The sequence below is a fragment of the Suricata suricatta genome, chromosome 12 (assembly GCF_006229205.1).
Source record: "Suricata suricatta isolate VVHF042 chromosome 12, meerkat_22Aug2017_6uvM2_HiC, whole genome shotgun sequence".
In the NCBI taxonomy this organism is placed as follows: Eukaryota; Metazoa; Chordata; class Mammalia; order Carnivora; family Herpestidae; genus Suricata; species Suricata suricatta.
In genome coordinates, this window is record NC_043711.1 from 3,080,464 (window position 1) to 3,104,624 (window position 24,161).

Genomic DNA, 24,161 nt, shown 5'->3' on the forward strand with positions numbered 1-24,161 from the left:
CTGGACCCTTTAGAAACGGCTTCATAAACCGATTCCCTTTCTGTGTCCTACACAGCACAGTTCCGTTGATGTCTTTCTCATTACCTCCCCTGCCGTGTTTGACCTTCAGGCAGTCACTGAAGGATTCAATTAGCGGCCAAGAGCGGTTGCTAACAAGATGCTTCAATGGTGACCTGTTTGAGAGTCCTACTGAAGCGAGGTAGGTTTGCATGTGCGTGTTTTTCCTTTTGGCCTAAAAAAAAAAAATCATACTGGAGAGATTAAAATAAAAAAAATAAACATCATTCCAGAGATCCTGCTTTTTAATCATGACGTGAAATCTAGCAGTGCTTAAGGAAACCATTTGATGATACAAATATCAAGGGACAGACATCGGTCTCTCTGTTCAGGCCACCATAAACGGGGTGGACGTCACAGGGACGCACGGAGGAGCTCCTTTCTGGAGAACAAACGGTTTTGTGTTATGGTTGGGGTGTTGGTTACAGGAATCTATACAGGCGACGCAAAGGAAAAGACACACATACACCCGCTCACCAGCGAGCACGTGTAACAGCTGATATAATCAGGCATAGAGTCTGGTTAATTGCATTGGACTCATGTCAGTTTCCTGATTCGGACAATGGACGGAGGTTAGGGAAGATGTGAGCTGTGTGGAGGGTACCTGGGACTCTGTACTATTTTTATACCTTCCTATGTGTCCATGGTTAAAGGTTTCATTCTTGTTTGTGTTAAGATACCATAAACCTGTCTGATAGACAAATGACGAACTGGGAAATCTCTGCCACCGACAGGACACAGGCCTTTCTGTCCGTCGCGTATGGGTTCTTGCCAGTTACGGAGGAGAGGAGCTTTTCCAACAGGAGAGCAAGCAGGCCTGTGCACCGGCAACCCCACACCGACCCGGGGACCCTCCCGGGGACAGGCCCCCCACCAGCGGTGGAGAAAAGCGACCCCCGTGTCAGCCTGGAAGAACAAATGCCTCCACCTGCCACCTCCGCGGCTGAGACTTTGTGCCAGCAGACACCTGTCCTCTTGTAGCTGGCCTCCACCCCTCCTTGCTTCCTGTTGGCACCCCCCTAACACTTCCGGGGCTGTCAGAGTAGGACTGTGACTGACTGCAGTTTGGCCGGTGGCAGCTGTCTCCCGAGTCTGGGGTACTGACTGTGCAAGGCAGGGGTAGAAGGTTCTGACCAAGAGTTCCTGCCTCGAAGTGCAGCTGCCAAGGCTCCTGGAGCACACCCAGCGTCCTCTCCCTCTAGTTTCTGTCATTTTATGACTCATGACCAGTCCCCTCCTTCACCTTAAGTGAAAAACTATTTGTTCCCCAGACTGATTTTAAACCATTCACTAGCTGAGCTTCACATGGGAAGGTCGACAACATAGTTCAATTTGCAAGTGGATGACAAGGGACTGATTGCCTTCATATATAAAGAGTGTCCACAAATCAATGAGGCCAATACATCCAAAGAAAGGTGGGCAAAATGATCACTAGTAAACAAGTATCTCAAAACATGAAAATACTGCCACACAGAAAAATGACAGTGAGATGCTACATTTCACCCCTAAGATTGGCAAAGATTAAAAAAAAATTGGTAATAGGTAGTGCTGGGAAAGAAATGGAGAAACAGGCATCCTTCACCCTTATTGGAGAAGTTTACATTGAGGTGTTCTCTTTGGAAGGCAATTTGGTAATATTCCGTGAAACTAATCGAATATGCCTTTTGATGATTCTAGGAACTTGCCCCTATAAACTCAAGCAAATGCCCAAAGTATGTATAAGGCGGTTAAGTACCACTTATACAGGGGGTTGGCCAATCGCAGACTGTGGGTTAAATCTGGCCAGCTGCCTGGTTTTGTAAATAAGGTTTTATTCCCTCATAGCCAACCCCCCTCATTTACATGTCATCTGTGGCTACTTTTGGAGTAGGAAGAAGAACAGAGTAATTGCATCCCAGGCCCTCTTGCCTGCAAAGCCTAAGATACTTACTCCCTGTCCTATTCCAGAAGAAGTCCCTTGACCCCCCTGATTGATACTTATTCAGATAAAATGCCCAGAATAACCCGTTAGCCCTTAATAGGTGCCTGGCAAATAAGTTCGGGCACATTCTTGGCAGGAATAGAAATCAGGTATTAAAAATAGAAAATGGGATGTGATTCTCTCTGGAGGGAAAGTATCTTTTCTCTGCATATCCTCTTGCACTGAAGTTTTATTATTTTTTAAGCCATTTAAAATAAAATTGGAGCTTCCCAAAGTATGGAGAGGGTGCAGGCGCAAGGAGAGGTCGTCCTGCTGTTGGGAACGCAAGTACCAGAGTGCCATGGGCTCGGGCAGTCTCCGGTCCCTCTGGGTCTGGGCTGCGGGGAAAATCGTGAAGGGATCAGCCCGCCCTCCTCGGTAGGCCTTTCCTGACCCCTCCCCCCCCCAACCGTGGAGGCGAGTGCAGGCACAAAAGGAAGTGAAGGCAGCCAGGGCAGAGGGACCGCGGAGGGGTGTGCACCTTGGCTAACGCTGTTGTCCTGAGGAAGCCCGGGCTGGGCCGGGCGGGCCGGGCCACCTCGGGCTGGGTCCCTAGGCGACTTGCGGCGGCTGCATCAGGACCCCGGGGCTGTCCTCTCCAGACCAGGCCGGTGTGACGGGCAGCTCTCGGCTCGGCGGGCTTCCGGGACCGGCCGGGCGGAGGCCCCGCGGCTGGGAAGGAACCCGAGGCGGGCGGGCGCGGTTCCCTCCGGAACTGTTTAATGAGTCTACTTCTTACACGCATAATTATAAAAGAATAAGAATCGACAAAAATATTTTCTTTCCATAATATGTAGAGGTGGTTCGTATCTGGTGGGGTTTTCCGTTTGTGGGGGGTGGGGTGTTGTTTTTTTGCTTGTTTTCCTTCTTGCCCGGGCCCCCCATCGGAAGTCCTGGCGGGGAGGGGGAGGGGAGGAGAACCCTGAGGCGGGGCGGCTCCTTCCTGAGCCCAGAGCCCCGGGGTGTGCGCTTCTTCGGAGCCTGGAGGAAGGGAGCCCGCCGGCCGCTGGCGGAAGACCCCATCCTCGGACTAGGCACCCTCTGCTCGGCCTTTGAAATAATCGTCAGAAAAAAATGCTCCCCCGGAACAAAACATGAAGTGGGCGGGTCTGGGAGGAAAGGCAGTCGCAAGCTTCCGTGGCCGTGGCCGCCACCGCTGCGGGCCCAGGGCCCCTGGGGAATGGCCCATGACGAGGCCGAGGCCGGGCCCTCCCAGTGTCTTCGCCCCCCTCCCCGTGCCCCGCGGAGTCGGGGCTCCGGGCCACGCGGAGAGGAGGGGATGGCTTGAGGACGTGCCTCTGGACGTGGGCCTCGTCTCGCCGTCGTGGCCACGAGAAGCAGCAGGCAAAACAGCCGGGAGCGTTAAAACGATAAAAGGCAGGGGGCAGCGAAGGCGGCGGAGGCCCCAGGGCTGTCCAGCGGGGGCCGAGGGAGGAGGCAACGCGGGGAGGGGCCTTCAGGGGGCCACTCTGCCCCTCCCGGCCGGTCCCCCTGTGGTGGCCGCAGCGAAGCCACTTGTGCTCTGAATGCGCAGGCCCCGGGCCTCGGGGGCTCAGAGGTATTCCTGTAGAAAGTGCAGCAGCGTGACCTCATAGTGCTCGCCGGACTCCGGGCAGCGGATGCTGTGTCTCTCGTTGGGGTAGATCTGGGGGGACAGAGAAGGCAGGGCTGGGGCACGGAGGGACTCCGCCCAGGTGCTCGCCCACCCGGGTTCTGGCCCTGGGCTCCTGGGGGGTCATGGGTGGCGGGAGGAAAGAGCAGGCCTGGGCTGACGGCCGGTTCCAGTCCTCGTCCTCCGGCCTTGTGCTGCGGGACTCTGGGCAGGTGACAAGCTCTCGGACGGCAGCCGCACCGCACCCCCCCCCCAAAAACCCAGATGAAGAATTGGGGCCTCTGTAGGTCCTTTCAAGGGCTCCCCATGGGCAAGTTTCTCCCCCAAGCTACGGGAGGCCCCCCCAAACCTGGGGAGACGGAGGGGCGCTGCACCAGTCTCAGGGGATCACCTGCTGCTGCCCACTGGTTCACCGAAAGGCCACGTTAGAACTGCACAGGCTGTGGCCGCCAGGACAGGCGTCCGCCCCACGCTGTCCCACCACCCACGGGGGGGTTATCCCCAGAAGGGGCAGTGACCTGTTGGTGCCAAAGGGCACACCTAAGGAATCCCCGTGTCCCTGAGACCTGGTGGGGCTGACGTCCAGGCCCATAGGGGGATGGCGACGGGCCTTCAGGTCTTGTTGCTGACTATGAAACCAGGGTCCTGTCCCCCTAACAGGTCTCAAACTGTGGGTGTTCATGGGACAGGCTTGAACCCTGATTCAGACTCTCCCAAAGTCCCCAACCCTGGTCTCAAGCTGGACAGCGCTGGCTCAGGTGTCAGGGCCAGGCCGCCCCTTCCTGCCAGCAAGGCGGGTTTGTGAACTGAACTATTCTTTCCTCTCCAGGCCCATGACCACCAGCCCAGTTCACTGTTCTAGAATACATCTGAGTGCCCAGAGCTCTCCCCTCCTCCTCCCTTGCCTTCTTTAATCCAACCCTGGATGAAGCCCAACTCTGTGGTCATATTTTCCTCAGCTCAGAGCTCTGCAAGGACTTGCCAGCCTGGCATCATGACCCGCCTCCCCCGTCCCGTTGTCCCCACAGCCTCGTAGGCCTCGTGCCTTTCCCGCTGTGGGCACCAGCACGCCTGTGACAGAGCCTTCACGCTATCCCGGTCCTGGCTGCCTGATCATTTCTTCCTCCTTTTGGCTGTGAGGGCAGGGAGAAGAGTCTGTGCGGCTCCCCGCTGTGCCCTGGGCCTTCGACAAGGGTGCTGGGTGTGCCGCCAGCCTCCCCGTGGAACAAGAGAGGGTGCGCTCCACCTCCCTCAGATGCTGGCTGGCTCCCACCCCCAACGGAGTGTCTCCACTCACATCCAGCGTGTCACCGGGGCCCAGGGACACAGGACCACGGGCCCACCCTGTGTGCTTAACACTCTCCCGAAAGAACCCATGTGGCCTCGAATGGGCAGGCAGGGGTGTCCTTCCCGTTTCACAGATGAGCAGGAAGGGCCCGAGGTCGGTGACCTACCACCTGCGGCCACACTCGGCAGGGGAGCGGCTAGCACGGCACCGGCTCAGAATTTTACCCTCAAATAGGACGTTTGAGGGGGCGCCTGGGTGGCTCAGTCGGTTAAGCGTCTGACTCTTGATTTCCACTCAGGTCAGGAGCTCACAGTCATGAGATCGAGCCCCACGTCGGGCTCCTCGCTGACGGTGAAGCCTGCTGGAGAGCCTCTCTCTCCCCGCCCCTTCCCTGCTTGTGTGCGCACACGTGCACACTCTCTCCTCGCCCCTTCCCTGCTTGTGTGCGCACACGTGCACACTCTCTCTCCCTGCCCCTTCCCTGCTTGTGTGCGCACACGTGCACACTCTCTCCTCGCCCCTTCCCTGCTTGCGTGCGCACACGTGCGCGCACTCTCCCCGCCCCTTCCCTGCTTGCATGCGCACGCGTGCACACTCTCTCTCTCCCTGCCCCTTCCCTGCTTGTGTGCGCACGCGTGCACTCTCTCCTCGCCCCTTCCCTGCTTGTGTGCGCATAAGTGCGCGCACTCTCCCCGCCCCTTCCCTGCTTGCGTGCGCTCGCGTGCACTCTCTCTCTCTCAGAAAAAAAAGACACTGTGGGTACATCCTGGCCCAGCCTCACCCTGATTGGCAGCTGCCTCTGGTCGGTCTGCAAGGAGCATGTGCAGCAGGGGGGCCTCCCAAGAGCGACCTCTGCCTCTGTCCCCCCCACCCTGCGACCCTCAGTTTCCCTATCTGTTTAACTGGCAACACGGCACTCCCAAGGACGGGGCGTGTGGTGGCATCTGGGAGGCAGAAGCACGGGGGAAGGCAGCCTGTGATCAAGTCTGCCCCTCTCACCTCCCAAACCCCTCCTGAGCCTGCGGGCCTCCAGCTCCCCGCCAGCCCCTTTCCTGCGGGGACAACGTCCCTCTGGCTCCCACGGGCCCCTGGCCACAAGGCAGCCAGAGGCTGGCCAACACCTCTCCTCACCCTTGGATCAAAATCCAGCCGAGGCCCCGCCCCCAACACAGAAGCTCCACCCAAAGCCACACCCCCGACCCCGCCTTGGCCCCCAACTCCTCTTCCGCTTACTCCATCCTCCCTGACCGACAGTGTCCTGTGCCTGGGGTCTGACCGCTGAACCCCACCCCTACTCTAGCTCTCAAATGACCCCTGTTCGAGGACTCTCCTCCGACCCCAGCCGCACGCAGAGGGCACTGAAGGATGTGGGGGGCGCGGGGCCTGGGGAAGGTTGGAGGAGGCCGGTTTGGGGCGGGCACCCACCTGGAGCTGGTAAGGTTTTCCGGCTCGGATCAGCTGGGAGACGAGGAAATTTGTGTGGAAAAAGTGCACGTTCTCATCCAGGAAGCCGTGCAGGATCAGCAGGCGGTTGGGCCTGGAAGGCAAGGCTGGGTGAGCGTCTACGGGGGACCCTCTCACACACGGGGTGGCCAGGAGAGGGCAGGGGTGTGGGGACACAGGCGGGTCTGCACACTCCCACTCCCTTCCAGGCAGGGAGGGGAGAGGTGTGGGCGTGTGCTCTGAGCTACAGGGAAGGTTCTGGAGCAGTGTGGCCCCCTGGCACTGCGGGATGATGGAATGTTCTAGATCTGCCCCACCGAATGCAGTCATCACCAGCATGACTGCAGGTGGCCTCTGAGCACATAAAATGTGGCAAGAGTGGCCGAGGAAGGGGAACTTAAAAAAAATGGATTTATAAAAATAATTTATTGAAGTTCACATAACCTAAAAATACCTCATTTTAAACTCAACGATTCAGGGGCATTTGGTGCGTTCCCCACGTGTGAACCACCGCCTCCAGTTCCAGCCAGCCCCCCCTCGGCCCCACAGCCACCAATCTGCCTCGACGCACTTATTCGTTCGGTGGCTGTAGGGACACCTGGGTGGCTCAGTCGGTTAAGCATTCGGTGGCTGTGAACTAATGTGAACTTAAATTCAGTGACCGCACAAGGCTCATGGCTTCCGTACTAGACGACACGGGCCCAGAGCACTGGGGTTCCCACGTGGCCGTCCCCAGGGAGCCCGGGCCACACTCCAGACCAAGGCGAGCAGCCTCACCAGCACCGGGGGCCCAGGCGGGGTCAGCCTGCACCGGCCCTAAAGGCGTGGGCACAGGGCAGCCCTTGGCCGGCCAGAGCCACACCACAGGGCGGCGACATGGTTCTTCAGAGACGGAGGCCAGTGACACGGTGCGTCTAAGCCGGTCCCATGGACCCGGATGTTGGAACCACGTGGACTCATGTCCTGAACCACCGCATGTCAAGCCCCACAGGATAGAGACTGGTCAGCTTCAAGACCGGCCGCTGGCCCCCCTGGCGGGAGTGCCTGGGGAGCGAGGGAGGCCTGTGCGTGCAAGGCACCGGGACTCTAGGCCTTTCTTCCTGTCGTTCTAGGGCAGGGCCGAGGCCTTCTCCCTCCAAGAGCACCTGGGGGCCGGCCAGCCCCCGTGAGGAGCAGTAAGAAGGGAGGCCCTCACGGGGGCATGGGCACCAATGTGGGAGGGACCGTGGACACCCAGCTTCATGGAGGAGCAGCCTGGGGGGGGGGCTCGGTGACCTGGAGGGCCGGGGCGGGCGGGGCCTTACTCATTGGGCAGCTTCTCCACGTGCAGAGCCACGGACCCCGCCTCGTAGCCAAGTTGGTTGTTCTCTGGGACATCCATGTAGCGCTCAGTGTACCCTGTGTCGTAGGCCATCCAGACGGTGACCGGGGCGCCGGCGATGGCCACCTGAGGGCCACAGTGGACAGAGCGTGGTTGGAGAGAGAGACAGAGGTGGGGAGAGGGAGAGGAGAGAGAGAGACACACACAGGTCAGGTCTCCGGAGCCCTCGCCTGCCTGCCGCCGTCCCGGGGCCTCCCCCAAAGGACGTGAGGAGTGGACATGCACAGGGGGTGGGGGGGCGGGGCCCTCAGACCGTGGGTCCCCGTGGATCGTGGATCGAGCGCCGTCGAGGGAGGGCGGGTGAGCTGAACGAGTACGTTCAGGCCGGGATCGGCCCCTCCCTGGTCCCACCGCCTTCCTGCCTCCTCCTCCTCATCGCCGCCCCGCGGTGCCCTGACAGCGCCACCGGCCTGGGGGCCCCTCCCCCGACGCTCGTCACACCATGCCCCACCTCTGCCCATCCGAGGCCGGGGTCCCGGGCTCAGCCTCCCACAGAGAGCTGCTGGTGGGGTTTTGTGCAGCCGGATGCCATCCTGGGGTCAGCAGTGGCGGGCAATGAGGAGGGGGGCTCGGCCCCACGGGGCTGCTGCGGGGAGAAACAGCCACGTGGCAAGGCCCCTGCCGGGTTGCCTCTCCGGGTGGGGGGTGGGTTCCGAGGGGCACAGGCGGGTGCCGGCACACAGGACGGGGACGGGGCGCGACCCACCTTGAACACCTGGGGTTTATGGATCAGCCCCATGAGCGACAGGAAGCCTCCGTACGACCACCCGTGGATGGCGACCCGGCTCAGGTCCACGAAGCCGTACTTCTCGGCCACGAACTGCAAGCCCTCGACCTGGTCCTCGATCTCCACCTGGCCCTGGGGGGAGGCCGGGCACCGCTCAGAGGACTCCTTCTGCGTGCACGCCCCGCTGTCCACCTCTGCCCCTTGTGGACCGGAGACAGCTCGCTGGAAGCCACCCGTCTCCAGACCCTGTTAGAACCTGCTCTCTGGGGTGGTGGCCAGACAGGCCCAGCACCAACCCTGCCCTGCCTCCTCCCCGCTGGCTCTGAGACAGTCACATCCGTTCTCTGGGCTTCGGACCCCTCATCCCTAAAAGAGGATGTCAGCACAATAGGGCCCGTTTTACAGCGGGCACAGAGTGTGGATGCTGAGTGTCCTGCACTCAGAGGGTCCCACCTGCTAAGGGCCCAGTGAACGTCACCCTCATCATCTCCATCCTCATCACCACCATCATTCCCATCATCACCACCGTCTCCAACCTCTTCCTCATCACCAACATCCTCTCCATCATCCTCTCCATCATGACCTCCATCACCGCCATCATCCCCATCATCATCCCCATCATCATCTCCATCATCACTGCCATCATCTCCATCATCACCACCAGCATCTCCATCACCACCATCACCTCCATCATCACCTCCATCATCTCCATCATCACTGCCATCATCACCACCATCTCCATTATCACCACCATTACCACCATCACCTCCATCATCACCACTATCATCTCCATCATCTCCATCACCACCACCGTCTCCATCACCATCACCACCTCCATCATCACCTCCATCATGTCCATCGTCACCATCACCACCACCATCTCCATTCTCATTACCATCATCTCCATCATCACCTCCATTTCCATCATCACCACCACCATCTCCACCACCATCATCTCCATCACCTTCACCATCACCCTATCATCATTCTCACCACCACCACCATTAGCACCACTTCCACAGCCACCAGTCCCTATCTGGTCTGGCCCTTGGGACTCCTGCTGACAGAGCCTGTACTGATGTGTGTGGCTCATCTGGGCCTCAGGCACCCGGTGGGGTGTGTGCACACCTGCCTCCCATGGGGTGCCGCTCAAAGGAGAGCATCAAAGTGGACACCTTCCTTGGTTCTAAAAGGTCACCCTACTTGTGCCTGGCACCCCAGCCAGGTCTCCCTTCAAGGAGATGCTCCAGGGCTGCCCCCAAGCCCCAGGGCTCCCCGCACCACACAGAAAGGCACGGAGAGACCGTGAAGAGATGTTACCATCTGGTTCTTCAGGGCGCCTTCAAACCGCAGCCCCCGCTGACACGAGCCCCGGCCATCAATCACGACCACGGCATAGCCCAGGGACGCCAGCGTGTTGAGCCGCAGGTACTTGATGCCTTTGAAGGAGTTGTTCACCAGCTGCACCTGTGAGGGGCGAGGAGGGGCACGGGGCTTTGGACAAGTGGAGAGGCATCCAGTGCGCGGCTCCAAGCAGGAGGGGCTGACGGGCCAGAGGCCGGTGGGACGGGGCTGGGGGTCTCACGGCCTTGTCGAAGGTCCTATATTTTACTGTGAAGGCTGTGGCTGGCCCTGGAAGGGTCCCAGCCACGGGACGTGGGTCAGATGGGCCCACTCTGCAGCACGCCCATGCTCCGGACGTGCACCGACAGCAGAGCCGCGAGAGGCCCCCTCCTCAGCCGGACCTTGGCCGCCAGCGGCCCTGGAATCACTCCCTGATTCCTCAGCCGCAGGCTGCGCCCTCCTGCTCTGCGCTCACCTCTGAGAACACAGACAAAACTGCCGGCGCCGGGCAGCTGCGTCCCCGCGTGACCTCACTTAACCCAGTTCCTCGGTTCGGCCCTACTGGTGTTTGGAGCCTGATCACGGGGTGGGGCGGGCATGTCCGGCACTGCAGGGACGGACTGTTCCAGCCCCTCCCCCCGAGCTGTGATGATGACGAGTGTCCCTAGACATCGCCAAGTGTCCCCTGGGGGACAGAACACCCCCCCCAGGTGGGAACTGCCATCTCAAGAGGGACCCCAATTCCAATATGACTGCTTGGGCCTTTCTTGTCCCTTTCTTGGAGAACTGGGCCTGGAGCCACCTCTGTCCCCAAGCTGGTGACCAGGGGGGAGAGTGGGTCACTGTTAGGCAGATGGCTCAGAAGAACACATGGGGGCTAGCGGAGTTTTCCAGAGGGACAAGGAAGCACCGCAGGTGAAAGAGGAAGGGGGCCATATTGCGGGGGGAGCAGAGACCCAAGGACCCTGTGCAGTCCGTGGGGAAAGGGCCTCCGTGTGCCAACCCTTCCTCCGGCCTGGCTGGTGCTCAGGTCCTGGCACAAAGGAGGGGGTGGGGGCAGGGCTGGCACCCACCTGGGGGCCTCCATACACAAAGAGGACAGTGGGGTGCTTCTTTCCGGGCTGCACGGAGTGTGGCTTGTAAATCATGCCGTAGAGCCGGACATCCGACCGCGTGTGGAAGTGGAAGATTTCCGGGGGCACGTAATCCGGGGGGCAGCCTGCAGAGACAGAGCGGCTGTGGCTTCTGGGCCACGGGGAGCCCACGAGGCACGCTGGCCGAACCCATGCCCCCGCCCGGCCCTCCGCTGCCGAGGGGGAAGGGAGACCCCACGCTTTCTGGGCTGCAGTCACAGCCCGAGGGCCGGAGGGGGCTCGGGGCCCAGCAGCAGCCCCCCAACGCCCTGTGGGGGTGTCAGCCCTGCCCCTGAGATCGGAGTTGCGGCCAGTTTTATCTTGCGCTTCTCTGCTTGGCTCCCCAGCCATGACAGTGAGGCAAAGTCTTTACGCTTGTCTCAAAAGTTTATTTAGATAAATAGAGAAAGTCAATTTGAAAAGAAAATGAGGAAACTGTTAGCGTAGGTTGGGGGGTCGGGAAACGATCTGCATAAAGGGTCAGATGGTGAATATTTTTGTTTCTGTGTCTTAACTACACAGCTTTGTTGTTGTGGCACTGAAGTGGCCACAGACAGCACCTAAGTGACCAGAACGGCCAGACCGAGCTGGTCCCCGAGCGTGATAACATAACAAGATGCTTTCCAGCTGCAAACGCCAGAGATTCTTATTACCTAGAATGTTCTGGAAACCTCCCAAACGGCAGCTCTGGGGTCAGGCACGGTGTCTGTTTTAGTGAGGGGCTCCCGTGTGCTAGGTGAGGTATGGAACATGCGGCTTTCATCCCAGGGACCCAGCAGGGGGTGTCTGTGGATCCCCGCAGCCGCCAACGGGCCCTGGGGCCACCTGAGCAGGGCCCTGGCTGCCCCACGGGCACGCTCGTGCCTGCACCCCGGCTCCTCCCACACACAAAGGCAGCGGGACGTGTGCCCCGCCCAGGTGCCCCCCGAGACAGCTGCCCGCGGGTGAGGACGCCCCACGCAGGGCCTCCCCGAACGTGGCGGCTGGTCGTGAGCAGAATCCGAGCCCTGTGCTGTGTCCTCTTAAACCAGAGCACAGAAATCAGACACCGTCCGGGGTGCAGGGCCCCCAGGACAGTCGGGCTGGGCCCCTCGCAGCCTCGAAGCTGCCAGAACGGGCCCCTCTCATCAGTGTCATCTAAGGGCGTACATCCCGTTTCACAGGTGAGCAAGCTGAGGCTTCTGGCGGGGGGCGGGGGCTACTCACTGGCCGCCTCCATCATGCTGGCCCAGAACCGGGGCTGCTTGTGCAGAGGGTCGTCATCGGGGCCGCTCAGCTTATAGACGTGCACGCAGGGCGGCGTGCCCACGCTGCTGTAGTGGCTGATGAACATGTCGAAGTTCTGCAGGAGGACGGGGCACTGAGCTCCGCGCGGCACCGGGTCCCTCCCGCCCGGCCCCCCGCCACCGCCTGCTGCCTTCGGCCTGCGCAGCCACGTGAAGCTTCCGAGTCCTCTGCTCCCGTGACGTGGACACTACCACCATCACCCCCGTTTCTCAGAGGAGCAAACCGAGGCCCAGAGGAATCGGTCCTCCGGCCAGGGACACCCCCCTGCCCCCATTGCTGGTTCTACAGCCGGCAGATTGCTACCAAGTGCTCGCCCTGGCCGGGAAGTAGCCCCCCGCACAGTCACTGCCTGACCTTCTAGCACGTCCCCAGGGGCTAAGGCAGGGTGCGAGAACGGGGCGGGGGGCTAGGCGAAGGGACACCCACCTGGCTCATGGAGCAGCTGTGGGAGAAGCCGGGTGTGGTCAGGCGCACGATCTCGCCAGCCGACTCGTAGCTGACCACGTAGAGGTGGTGCTCCAGCGGCGTGTCCTTCGTGCCTTGGAAGTACACCAGCTTGGTCTCCTCGTTGACCCAGATCTGCGGGGGCACAGGGGCTCCTCGTGAAGCAGGCCGGCCCGGGCCCTGATCCGCCCAGGCCTTTGCTCCCGGGGCGGCTGGGGGAGGGGCCGGACGCCCCGCAGAAGGGCCCAGGCCCTGCTCCCTGGCCCCCGGGGGATTCGTCCTCTGCCCGGTGTCGTTAGCCCACCAGCAGGAGAAGAGCTCTCTGGGAAGGAAGCACCTCCCGGACCCGGCAGGGCAGGAGCGGGCGGCGGGCTAGCGGAGCTCACCGCGTGTCCCCCTGGGAGGACTTGAACTCGGAACGCCAACCCCAGACACAGGTGCAGGAACGGAGGGCACAGTGCCTGGGACAGAGGCCGAGGGAGGGGCTGGCCTTGCCCGAGGGCCCTCCAGTGCCCGGCCCTGGCCCCCGAGGGGTCAGCCCACCCTTGGGGAGAAGTGGCCACCCCTGCCCCGCCTGCTTCCTGGGGGCCCCCCCCCCTCGGCTCCAGTGTCATGTGTACAGGCCTCCGGGAAAAGCAGGAAAGGGCCCTGTTCGGGGAACAGAAGGGCCGCGACCTTTCTGGGGCCAACCCGGCAACATGGAGGCAAAACGTGAAAAAGACGTGTCCTCTGATGCAGCAGCTATGTTCCTGGGAAATGTTCCTGAGGGCTTTGCTGTGTGTTTTTTTTTTCTAAATGTTTTATTTATTTTGGAAAGAGAGAGAGACAGCGTGAGAAGGGGAGGGTCAGAGAGGGAGGCAGTCACAGGCTCCAGGCTCTGAGCTAGCTGTCAGCACAAAGCTTGATGCGGGGCTTGAACCCACAAACTGCGAGATCATGACCTGAGCCGAAGCCAGACGCTCAACCGACGGAGCCCCCCGGGCGCCCCTGCTGTGTTCTTAACACTAAGGAAAAAAGACAACAACTTGAAGGTCCAAAAGGACAGATCGGCTTCAAAATTATGGCACGGTTCTCTGTGGCCATGTACAACCGTATTTCCTAAAACCAACAAAAACCAACAAAAAACACCCTACGTAGCCCCTAACACAATGTCCTGTGGAGCCGCCTGGGGGCCCCCGCATGGTCAGTCACTTCCGAGGGGAAGGGGTCACGGGGGTCATGGTACTCAGAACTGGACAACGAACTGATGCGTCCGTTGTCTACTTGCTTTCAAAGGAGACGCAGGTTTTCTAGAAACGGAGGACGTCGCTGGAAAACCCCCAGCCCCGCGCAGACATTTGCCGGTTTTGTCACAAGGGCCACGTGGGAAGATGCACATGAAGGGGGCGCTCAGACCTTCCGAGGTCCCGGAATGCGTGGGCGGGGCGGTGCACGCAGAGCCTCCAGAGGGGCCGGCGGGGCTGTTCTTCCCCCTTGTACGTTTCAAAACGCTGCTGTGTTGTCAACTATACTTTAGTTAAAATAAAACAAAACGGGGGCGCCTGGGGGGCTCTGTTGGCTGAGCATCCAACTTCGGCTCAGGTCATGATCTCACGTTTTGTGGGTTTGAGCCCCCGTCGGGCTCTGTGCTGACAGCTCAGGGCCTGGAGCTGCTTCGGATTCTGTCTCCCTCTCTCTCTGCCCCTCCCCTGCTCGTGCTGTGTTTCGGTTTTTCTCTCAAAAATAGACACTGGGGCACCCGGGTGGCTCAGTCAGTTGAGCCTCTGACTTCAGCTCAGGTCATGATCTCACGGTTCGTGGGTTCAAGCCCCGCGTTTGGCTCTGTGCTGACAGCTCGGAGCCTGGAGCTGCTTCGGATTCTGTGTTTCCCTTTCTAGCTGCCCCTCCCCTGCTCGTGCTCAGAGCGTCTCTGTTTCAATAATAAATAAACATTAAAATTAAAATAAATAAATATTTAAAAATTCTTCTTTAATAAAAATAAAATAAAATAAAATGTTCCCAAGGCTTCTTTAAAATTTCTGGGTAAAAATCCAGGTGAGCAAACCCAGAAACGCCCCCAGTGGTAGAGAAAAGGGAGACCTCTGGCTGGTGGGTACGCCAGGCGGGGCACTGGGGACTTCGAGTAACGTTCCAGTCCCCTGGGGGGACATTTGGCAATGTCCAGGGACATCTGTGGTTGCCACACCTGGGGTGGGGGGGCTTCTGACACCCCACAACGCTCAGGGCGCCCCGATGTGGGTAGAGCTGAGGGACAGAGACTTGCCGTCAAGACGAGCAGACCGGAGTGCTCCAACAGTCCCATTTTACAGACGAGGACCGTGACTGCTAGCCCCCCGCCCCCGAGGGCCAGGCGGTGCTTCCTGGCAAGAATCTACCGCAGCAGAGCAGGCGGGGCGGCCCTCGACCTTCCGACCTCGCCTCCCGAATAAGATGTGAGTGAGATCTGACAGAATCAGGGCCCTGCCTGCATGGTGTCCCCACTCGCTTCCTTTCCAACGATTCACAGGGACGTCTGTCCAAGTCAGGGAAGGTGTGGACAGGCTCTCATCAACATCCGTGTCTAAGGGACCCGGACCTGCCCGTCACTCGTCACTTGGTCACTGAGGTGTTTACTGACCCCTACTGCCCACGGCGCGGGCAGCCCGTGTGCTAGCGTCTCCCGAACCCGCCTGCGGCCCGGGAGGCATTTATGCTGGTGTGGGGGAGGGGCGCAGGAAGTCGGATAAGGAGCTCTCCCCAGCGGGGCGCCTGGGGGCTCGGTCGGTTAAGCATCCGACTCCCGCTCAGGTCGGGATCTCACAGTTCCTGGGTTCAAGCCCCGCCTCGGGCTCTGTGCTGACAGTTCGGAGCCTGGAGCTGCTTCGGATTCTGTGTCTCCCTCTCTCTCTGCCCCTCCCCCACGTGTGCGTGCTCACGCTCTCTTTCTCTCTCAAAAATGAAGTAATAAACATTAAAAAATAAAAGAGCTCTCTGTGTCACATTTGGAATTTTGTAGAACTGGACCCAGGTGCGGCAGACTGGGTCGGAGGCAAGGCCTGGCGTGTCCCCGGGGGCCACAGGGCAGTCCCACCGCAGGCCAAGCGGCCCACAGGCTGCTCCCCCAGGGAGACGTGGGTTCACGGAGCGGGAGAGGCTGACGGGACGCGACGGGTGCCCAGGGGCGAGTGGAGCGGAGCAGGAGGAGGGGAGGAGGAGCACAGGCGCGGGGTTCCGAGGGCCGCTGAAGCGTGCGCACACGTGTCTGCGCACGTGTGTGTGTGTGCACAGCGCGCGTGCAGGGCCGGCGGGGAGGGCTGCCAGGGGGGCCGGTACCTTGGAGCCGTGCCTCGCCAAAACCTCCCACTCGCCACTGGTCAGCGCGGTCTCCTCCTTGACGGGGCATTTAAACTCATCTGCAAGCAAGGAGAGCAAGAGGTGAAGGGGGTCCCGGGAAGCCGTGAGGGGCACCGAGGCCCAAGTCCACTGGAGCCGCCCTGGAGCCCAGGCGACCCGCCGGATGGGAGGCGGGGCCGGGGGCCACCCCCCCCCGGGGGAAAACCAGACCTCGGAATTTAGAGCCCTGGGCGGCCCAAACCCTCAGCTTCTGGACGGTCGGCCGGCCACCTCCCAGAACACGTTAGGTTTTGGGGAACGAGACCTTGGTTAGAACACTTCGGGCGGAGGCTGGGCTGGGTTCCTCTGACCGACTTTTGGGGGGTTTTTTGTTTTGTCCTGTTCTGGTGCATCTCACTCCTGAATTCCCACCGGGTAAATAACTACGGGATGCTAGTTAGCACGTATCACAAATTTATTTAAACAGTTCACGCGGATGGCTGTTTCACACTGTGCCCGCCTGACACAGGCCCGGAAGACACCAGCTCCTGGTGCGGCGATCTGGGCCCAGACGTGGGTCCCGGCTGGACCTGGGAGGGAGGGACGCTCCTCCCGCAGCCCCCCCTCCCGGAGGCTGGCCACGCTGACTTCTTGCTCCTTCAGACCCCTACCGGCGCCCATTCTGCGACGGGCCCGCAGCGAGCAGGTGCAGGGCTGCCGTAGGCGACCTGACAGCTGGCCGTGTGTCGCCCTCGTGGCTGCCGCGTCCCTTCGGCCTTCCAGGTTCAAGGCCGCACTTCTCAGTGCAGCGGCCACAGGCCACACCTGCTCGGCCCTCTCTCGAGGGATCCCCTGCCGCCAAGGTCACCTCGTGCGGCCTGGACACACCGCTCTTGCCCGGGTCCCCACTTCTGCCTGGTGCTCCAGGCCCCTGGCTTCCTTCCTCTTCCCCAGGACCCCCGAAGCGACGGCACCTGTAGAGAACTCCCGCCACCTGGTCCGAAGCCACTGAAGTCTTGCCTTCTCGGCCGCCTGCTCCCCAGGCAGGCACGGGCCATGTGAAGGTAGGTGTGAGCTGGGCACCAGGCAGGCCGTGCAGGGTGGGTAGGAAACCTGGCGTGCCCACTGCCAGGGTGGGAGGTCCCTGAGGGGCACCTGCCGCGGGCTCCGCCCACTGACTGCCCCAGGCTGGAGTGAGGCTCCCGAGGGAGGGCTCCAGAGCTTGGAGCAGCGGGTGCCAGGCCGAGTCAGAGGGACAGATGGTGCGGACGTGCCGCAGCAGGGAACCCGCCGCTAGGACCCCCCGAGAGGCAGCAGTGACAGGTCCCTGAGAACAGTCACTCCTCCGTTCCCGTCTCACTCGAGCCCCGCCTGTTCACGGCATCTGTTCCTGACGCTCGGGGGCGGCGCCCTGGATGCCGGACACTCCCAGGCCTCGCTCTCCTTGGGCTCGGCCTCTACACTGGGGGACTCCGAGCAGTATCTGGGGACATCGGGGGCTGTCAGGACCCTGGGGCTCCTGGCACTGAATGGGCAGGGGTCAGGGATGCGGCTCTGCCCCTAACAGAGCCCGGGATGCCCCCACTGAGGACCACCTGGCCTGGTGTCCACAGCGCCCAGCGGGGACGGCTTGAGGAGCTCTGCTGGCTCTCAGCCAAGGCGACCTCCGGCCTCCGGAGCCCTGCCCCGGTGTGAGGACACCCGCCTACCCTTTGCGGGTAATCAGTCCATTCCCTGCAACTCCCTGCAGGCAGACCTGCCCGCACAGCATGTCCACTCCTGGGCATGTCGGCGTGAACACATCCGAGCCTCAACCGGACGTCTCCCTCCTGAGTCTGTCCCTCCCATGCTCTGTCTCACGCTCACCCTCCCGAACCCTGCGAGGCTCCTGGGCCTTTCCTCTTTCTCTCTCAGCCCCTGCATCCGATCCACCAGCAGAAGGCTGACTCGGAGGCCAAAGCGCATCCAGAACCGAATCTGCCCGGGCTCGCCCAGCCTGCTGCCGGGACCCATCACTGTCCCTGCTCCTCACCCCTGGGCTGTCCTCCATGCAGCAACCCCAGGAATGGGCTTGACACTCATGTCAGATCCACGGTAAAAGCCCAAGTCCTCCCTGAGGCCCTGAGGCGCTGTGTGACTGGCCCGGCCCTCCCCTCCTCCCTCCCCTCCTCCCTCCCCTCCTCCCCCCCAACTCTTCTCCCCACCAGTCCAACAGGCCAGGCAGCCACTGCCCCAGGACCTCTGCACAGGCCATGCCCTCCAGCTGCAGTGATCCGCACAGCTGCCTCAGCCACCTGCTCCAGGTCTCTGCTCATGACACGTTAGCAGAGACGTCCCCCTGACCCCTGTGCGAGAAGGACGCCCTTCACTCTCCAAGCTCTTGTGCGGCTCATCACCCCCGAGGCGGGCTCTTCACCCAATTCTGGATGCTTGCCCGCCTCCCCCACTAGAGAGTTCCACAAGAGCCGGGATTTCCTTTCTCTTTTTAGCATCATGGTCCTGGCACCCGGAGCAGGGGGTGGCCACTTTTCATATAAAGGGCCCAAGAGCAATGTTTTCAGCTTTACAAGGTGTCTGTCACACTGTTGTCACCCTACTCAACTTTGTCATCGTGGCAGATTAGCCACAGACAATCTGTAAATGAATGAGCGTGACTGTGTACCAATAAAACTTTATTTGCAAAAACAAGCAGTGGGCCGCATCTGATCTGTGGCTGTGGTGTGCTGACCCCTGGTGGGCCCGACATGCGGTAGGTGTGAAATAAATGCTACTGATGGGCCGAGCTACCAGCTGGCTGTGGTGACCCCCGCCAGACCGGGACTCGTGTTCAGGAAAGGCTGGGTTCTCGCTCCTCCCGCCCCTCCGCCCCCCACTTCACCGACTGGTGCCAGCCAGACGGTGTCAGGCAGGCTTTGCTCACCTTCCCTAGGGCTGAGGGGCTCACTCCAGTCGTAGCCGCTGGGCTTTAAGATGGCAGTGACCTTGTACAAGTGGCAGAAGCCAGTCTTGCACTCGTTGGCGCGGATGAAGCAGAGCTCGCCCTCTCCCTCCGACTGGGGGAAGGGGTAGAAGATGTCGTGAACCTGCCGGGCGGGGGAGAGTGCGCATCAGGAGGCGGGGCGCCGACGGGCGGCCGGGCTCGCGTGGAAGCCAAACTCACGGGCGGACCCCCGCCCCGCGGCCCGCCCAGCTGGGGACGCGGGGCACCCCCGCACCCTCCACGCTTACGTTGATCCACACATCGGTGACCTCCTCGTACACCATGTACGGCTGGACGTCCCTGGGCACCGCTCTGGCCAAGGCCACGCGCTCCTCCTCATTCTCGGTGACGGGGATGAACAGGGCGGGGGGCAGGAGGACGAGCTGGAGCCGCTGCTGGGGCCGGTCCAGGAGCATGGCCCAGGCGCTGGGACAGCGGGGAGAGACGGACGCCGGGGCCTCAGGGCGCAGCGAGGGGAGCCGGGCAGACGCCTCCCTTCCCCCACGCGTGGCCTCAGGACCCCCCTGCCTTTGGCGGCCTGGCCTGCGCAGGACCAAGCGGCCCCTCGGCACACGACGGGGTCTCGGCGAGCGCGTGCCCGCCGCAGCAAACCAGAGGCGGCGCGGCTCTGCAACCCCACCGTTCCGGAAACAGCTCGTGTCATTAGGGCCGAGAGCAGCATTTCCAAAACGCTCGGAGGCCCAGCCAGACCCTCGGCCCACACGCACTGTCCCGTTTCCTGTTTTGTTCTGAATGATCAATATACTTCTTTTTTTTTTGGAAGTGAGTTATTTATTCTGTCAAACACCACAAGTCCTTGAGGACTTGGATAGAGGCAAGCAAACAGCTCCTTAAAAAAAAACCCCGTCGGGGGAAGGGGGGAGCGCAGCTGGCTCAGTGGGTGGAGTGTGTGACTCTTGATCTCCGGGTCGTGAGTTCAAGCCCCATGTTGTGTAGGCATTGCTTGAAAAAAAATCCTATTTGGGAGCTACTCTGTCATTACATTCTGTCCTCAAACCAACTGTTTTGAGGGGCGCCTGGGGGGCTCCGTCGGGTGAGCGCCTGACTTCAGCTCAGGTCATGATCTCACGGTTCGTGGGTCGAGCCCCGCGTCGGGCTCCGAGCTGACAGCTCAGAGCCTGGAGCTGCTTCCGATTCTATGTCTCCCTCTCTCTGACTCTCCCCTGCTTGTGCTCTCAAAAATAAATTTTTTTTAATTTTCTTAATTAAAAAAATTTTTTAATAAAAATTAAAAAATAAATAAGTAAAAGCAGCTGTCAACCCTGCGACGCAGCCCCAACTCCACATGCCACCGAGTGTGGCCCATGCCCGTGAAACGTCACCCGGGAGCTGCAGTGCGGCTCTCCCAGCGCCTCCGTGTGTGACGGGACACCCGCCCCCCTGGATTTTCTGACCCCCGACCGCTGAACAAGCATGAGAGCCACCCTTGGCTCCTGGGCCAGACGGCAGCGGGTGGCGGGCGGGCGGCGGCCTGGGGCCCAGCTACGGGCAGAGGGGCAGAGGGGTCACCGGGCGGGTGACCGGGCGACACTCACTACTTGCCGTCCCGGGTCCAGCCGGCCCTGGCGATGTACTCGGCCCTGGGGAAGAGCGTGCTGAACGGCTGCACCAGCCCCTTCTCCTGGGTCGCCACGATCTGCAGGGAGAGCAGACTTGGGTCGCGCTCGGGCCGGGCCACGTGCTGCCTGGGAGGGAGGGATACCGGGTCCCCGAAGTCTCTAGGTTGGGGTCCTGACTCCGGGGCCTCAGAAGGGGCCGTATTCGGAAACAGGGTGGCCGCGGGTGTAATCAGGTAAGGCGGTGCTGGAGCAGGGCACCCCGTTTGTCAGGGGGAAGCGTGGCCTGCGGTGCCAGGCAGAGGACACCCGGTGACAAGATGCAGGGAGAAGGCAAGGCGGGGGGGCCAGGGACAGAGCCCCTCACAGCCTGCCCGCACCTTGCGACCAGACGTCCAGCCTCTGGAGTCAGGGGGCAATACGCTTCTGCTGTCTGAGCCCCCCGCACGTGGGACTCGGTCAGGACAGCCTGGTGGCTGCAGACCTCGGGCTCTGGTCGGGGCTGTCACCGCAGAGCCGGGCGGCCTTGGGTGACACAGCGCCCAGCTCCCGAGGACACCCCGGCCCCACAATCGGGCCGGGACCCCGCTGCTCTGCTGGGCCAAGAACCACTTTGCTGGCAGGGGCCTCAGCGAGGCCGCCTGACGTCGGGTCTGTGCAAAGTCTGCCAGAACGTTCTGGTACGGGGCGCAGAGAGGGTTTGGTTAGGGCCTGATCATTCCCACACCAAAACCTAACCCCCAACCATGAAAATAAGCGCATTTTATCTTCCGCCTTTCTGGAAGCCTCACACGGAACGGCGCCGTGGCCCAAATCTGCCGGACCTTCCGTGGCCTGAGTGCTCGCAGCTCTGACCCGGCCTCCCCTGGGCCCTTGTGTCAGAGCCCCTCCTGGCTCCTGGCTGTGGGGTCCTGAGCACCTGCTCCCTGGGCCAGGAGGCCCCTTGCTGTGGACACGGACCAGGGACAGGGCACCGATCATCCCGGTGACGTTACAGGTGAGGCTCCGCCCCGCCCCCCACACGGGCCCCCACAGAGCTCTCCGTTCTGGAAGCCCCGGTGGGACCTTCTGCTCAAGGGCTGCTCGTCACACGGACTCCCCACGCTCAGGGTCACCCGGCGGCGGGTGAGGCAGGGCCTACCACTCGGTTTCCAGCCCAAGGCAAGAGTGAGGGGGGCGCTAGGAGGCAGGGCCAGTTCAGCTTTTGGTTGCCAAGGAGAGGCCGTGCCTGCTGGGGCCGCCCACCGTCCCCCATCCACCCCACCTACGTCGGCCCCGCCCCTCCTCACCCGGAAGCCCCTCCCCACTCACCTTGCCCTGAGCATCGGTCTGAAACTCCGCCAGCTTCAGGGCGATCTTGGGATTCTTGCTGCCTGCGGAAACAGAAGGGAGGTGAGGCCGGCAGGTGTCGGGGCGGAGGCTGTGGGGCGAGGCCCCAGGAAGGCGCCGGGAGGGGCAGGACAGGACCAGGTATCCAAAGGTCCCTCCGTGGGTGCTGGGTGCGTCAACTCCCTGGTCCGGGCACAAAGGCCCTCGAGCAGGCCTTTCTCATCTGGCCCCGGGCCCTGCTCTGTGACAACCGTCTTCACCATTTAAGAGCTCGGGCCAGACCCTGTGCCAGGTGGGAAGCTGGGTCGTGGGGGGACAAAACAGAAAGAACGTGCCTCCCTGCCTGTGGAGAGCCTGGGAGTTGGTCGCAAAGACAGGACATGTCCGCGCTAAGACCATCGACGATGTGGACAGATGTCCCACATAGCCCGGCTGGGTCCCGAGCTGCCGGGAGGCCGAGGCGCTGGCCGGAGCTGGGCGTGGGTCAGGCGCCAGCCTGCGGTCAGTCCCCGCCCTGCCCTGCAGCAGCATCCCTGAGCCTCAGTTTCCCCCCCCACCCCCCTGAACCGGGGCTTGGCATTGTGGAGCACACAGTAGGCGCGTACCACACGCCTCCCACGGGACCAAGAACAGGCCAAGTCTGGCCTGCAACGTACTTTGTGCCGCTCGCTAAGCATTTTTAAATGATTCGAGGAGCGCTGAAGTAGCGGAGAGTCTCTGTTTCTTGGAGAAACCTGGATTTCTGACTCTTTAAGAAACAGGGTGAACTCGGGGCCGCACCCTCACAGGTGACAAATACCTGACGTGCCCTTGGAGGCGGCCCGCAGCCCCTCGTGCCCCTCCTGCACCGTCCCCCCACCCCCTAGGCCCCGAGGCAGGGGGCAGGTGGCCCCTGGCCGTAGCACCAGCCCCGCTGCCTCTCCGGGCCCCGGCCCCGCGCCCGCACCTGTCCTGGGGTAGCGGTAGGAGTCCGTCTTCCTCTCTTCTAGCGCCGGAGACGGCACGTGAATGATCTCCACCTCAGACTCGTCAACCTCCTCATACAGGATCCGCAGTGTCTTGCAGCCTTCCGGACCTGGAGGGGGCAAGGGGAGCTGCTGGGGGCACCGTGCATCCCTGGGGTCACCCCGCCCCCCTCCTGCACGCACGGGGGACCCAGCTCTGCGATGGCTGGGCCCGCACAAGAGCCCGAGCCCCGGGCTAGAAGCCTGGCTCTGCTGTTGACTCTGTCACATCGCATCCAGGGCCTCAGCGTTCTTACCTGCACAATGGGACGGAGAACTGAGCTATTCCTAGCATGAAATGGCATGAGAGGCGGCCCTAGGTGGTATTGCGGGGCTGAACTAAAGCACCCTGTTGGGAGCCCCCAGCACCTCGGGACGGGCTGCATTTGGGGAGGGGGTCTGAGGGAGGAAGTCGTCAGAGCGGCCCAATGCAATCTGACCAGTGTCCCCAAACAAGAGACGAGGGCACAGACACGCAGAGGGACGACCACATGGACACACGGGGGGCAGATGGCCATCAGCATGCCAAGGAGGAAGCAGCCCGGAGACACCTGGTGGCAGACTTCCTGTCCCCAGGACCAGGACAGCAAATGCCTGCTGTCGGGCCGCCGCATCTGTGGGGCTTGGCTCTGGCGGCCCCAGCGGCCCTGGGCTCGAGGCCCTGACTCAGGCCTTGTATCCACCCGCCCCATACAGGGGACTCCTGGCCTCAGATGCTAGCAGCCAGGAAGAACGCTCTCGGGTCGCTGGGCCCAAGAAAAGCCCGATCCTCCGTGCAAGACGACACAGGAGGCGACCACGGTGTAGGGTCTGGGCAGGGGCTGCCCCAGGAGGCTGACGGCCTGGTGTCAGCGGTGGGGGGTGGGGGGGTGCGGCTTCCTGAGCTGCACCCGCACACCAGAGCAAGGGCTTCTAAGTCCATCCAGACCAGTGGGTCCCAACCCAGGGCCGTTCTGCATGCCCAGGGGTCACCTGTGGCGGTCAGAGCCCGAGGGACACCTCAAGGAGAGGTCAGGGGTGCTGCTCAATACCTCACAGTGCTCAGCGCAAAGGATGAGCCCGCCCTGGGGCCCAGGGTGCTGAGGGGGACAGACCCGGTTCTTGGCCAACAACCCCATCTTACTGACCAGGACACTTCAGGCCTGCAGGGAGCTAGGGGCTGAATGAGCTGAGCCCGGACCGGCTCCAGAGGCACGGGCCGCGGGGGAACATGCCACACGGCAGCACCCCAAGGACCCCAGCTGGGGGGAGGAGAGGTCACGGCGCTCTCCCCCATAACCTGC

At 61.7% G+C, this 24,161-nt stretch overlaps 1 protein-coding gene across 5 annotated transcripts in view; it reads right to left on the reverse strand.

Moving 5' to 3' along the window:
* Positions 1 to 284: 284 nt before the first annotated feature.
* Positions 285 to 24,161, reverse strand: part of DPP9 (dipeptidyl peptidase 9) — a 38,742-nt gene continuing 14,865 nt past the window's right edge. For 2 of the 5 annotated variants that reach the window (XM_029915902.1, XM_029915903.1), the window contains 14 exons: positions 22,821 to 22,949; positions 21,857 to 21,918; positions 20,525 to 20,625; positions 19,217 to 19,394; positions 18,909 to 19,071; positions 15,989 to 16,068; positions 12,659 to 12,811; positions 12,152 to 12,287; positions 10,886 to 11,031; positions 9,789 to 9,935; positions 8,448 to 8,600; positions 7,665 to 7,807; positions 6,343 to 6,454; positions 285 to 3,662 (listed from right to left, as the gene is read on the reverse strand). In XM_029915902.1, coding sequence (XP_029771762.1) covers positions 3,570 to 3,662; positions 6,343 to 6,454; positions 7,665 to 7,807; positions 8,448 to 8,600; positions 9,789 to 9,935; positions 10,886 to 11,031; positions 12,152 to 12,287; positions 12,659 to 12,811; positions 15,989 to 16,068; positions 18,909 to 19,071; positions 19,217 to 19,394; positions 20,525 to 20,625; positions 21,857 to 21,918; positions 22,821 to 22,949 — 1,796 coding nt within the window. In that variant the 3' untranslated portion in view covers positions 285 to 3,569. Of the gene's footprint in view, positions 3,663 to 6,342; positions 6,455 to 7,664; positions 7,808 to 8,192; positions 8,328 to 8,447; positions 8,601 to 9,788; positions 9,936 to 10,885; positions 11,032 to 12,151; positions 12,288 to 12,658; positions 12,812 to 15,988; positions 16,069 to 18,908; positions 19,072 to 19,216; positions 19,395 to 20,524; positions 20,626 to 21,856; positions 21,919 to 22,820; positions 22,950 to 24,161 lie in introns of those variants that run through there. The other 3 variants (XR_003900610.1, XM_029915901.1, XM_029915900.1) reach the window with 3 other exon arrangements.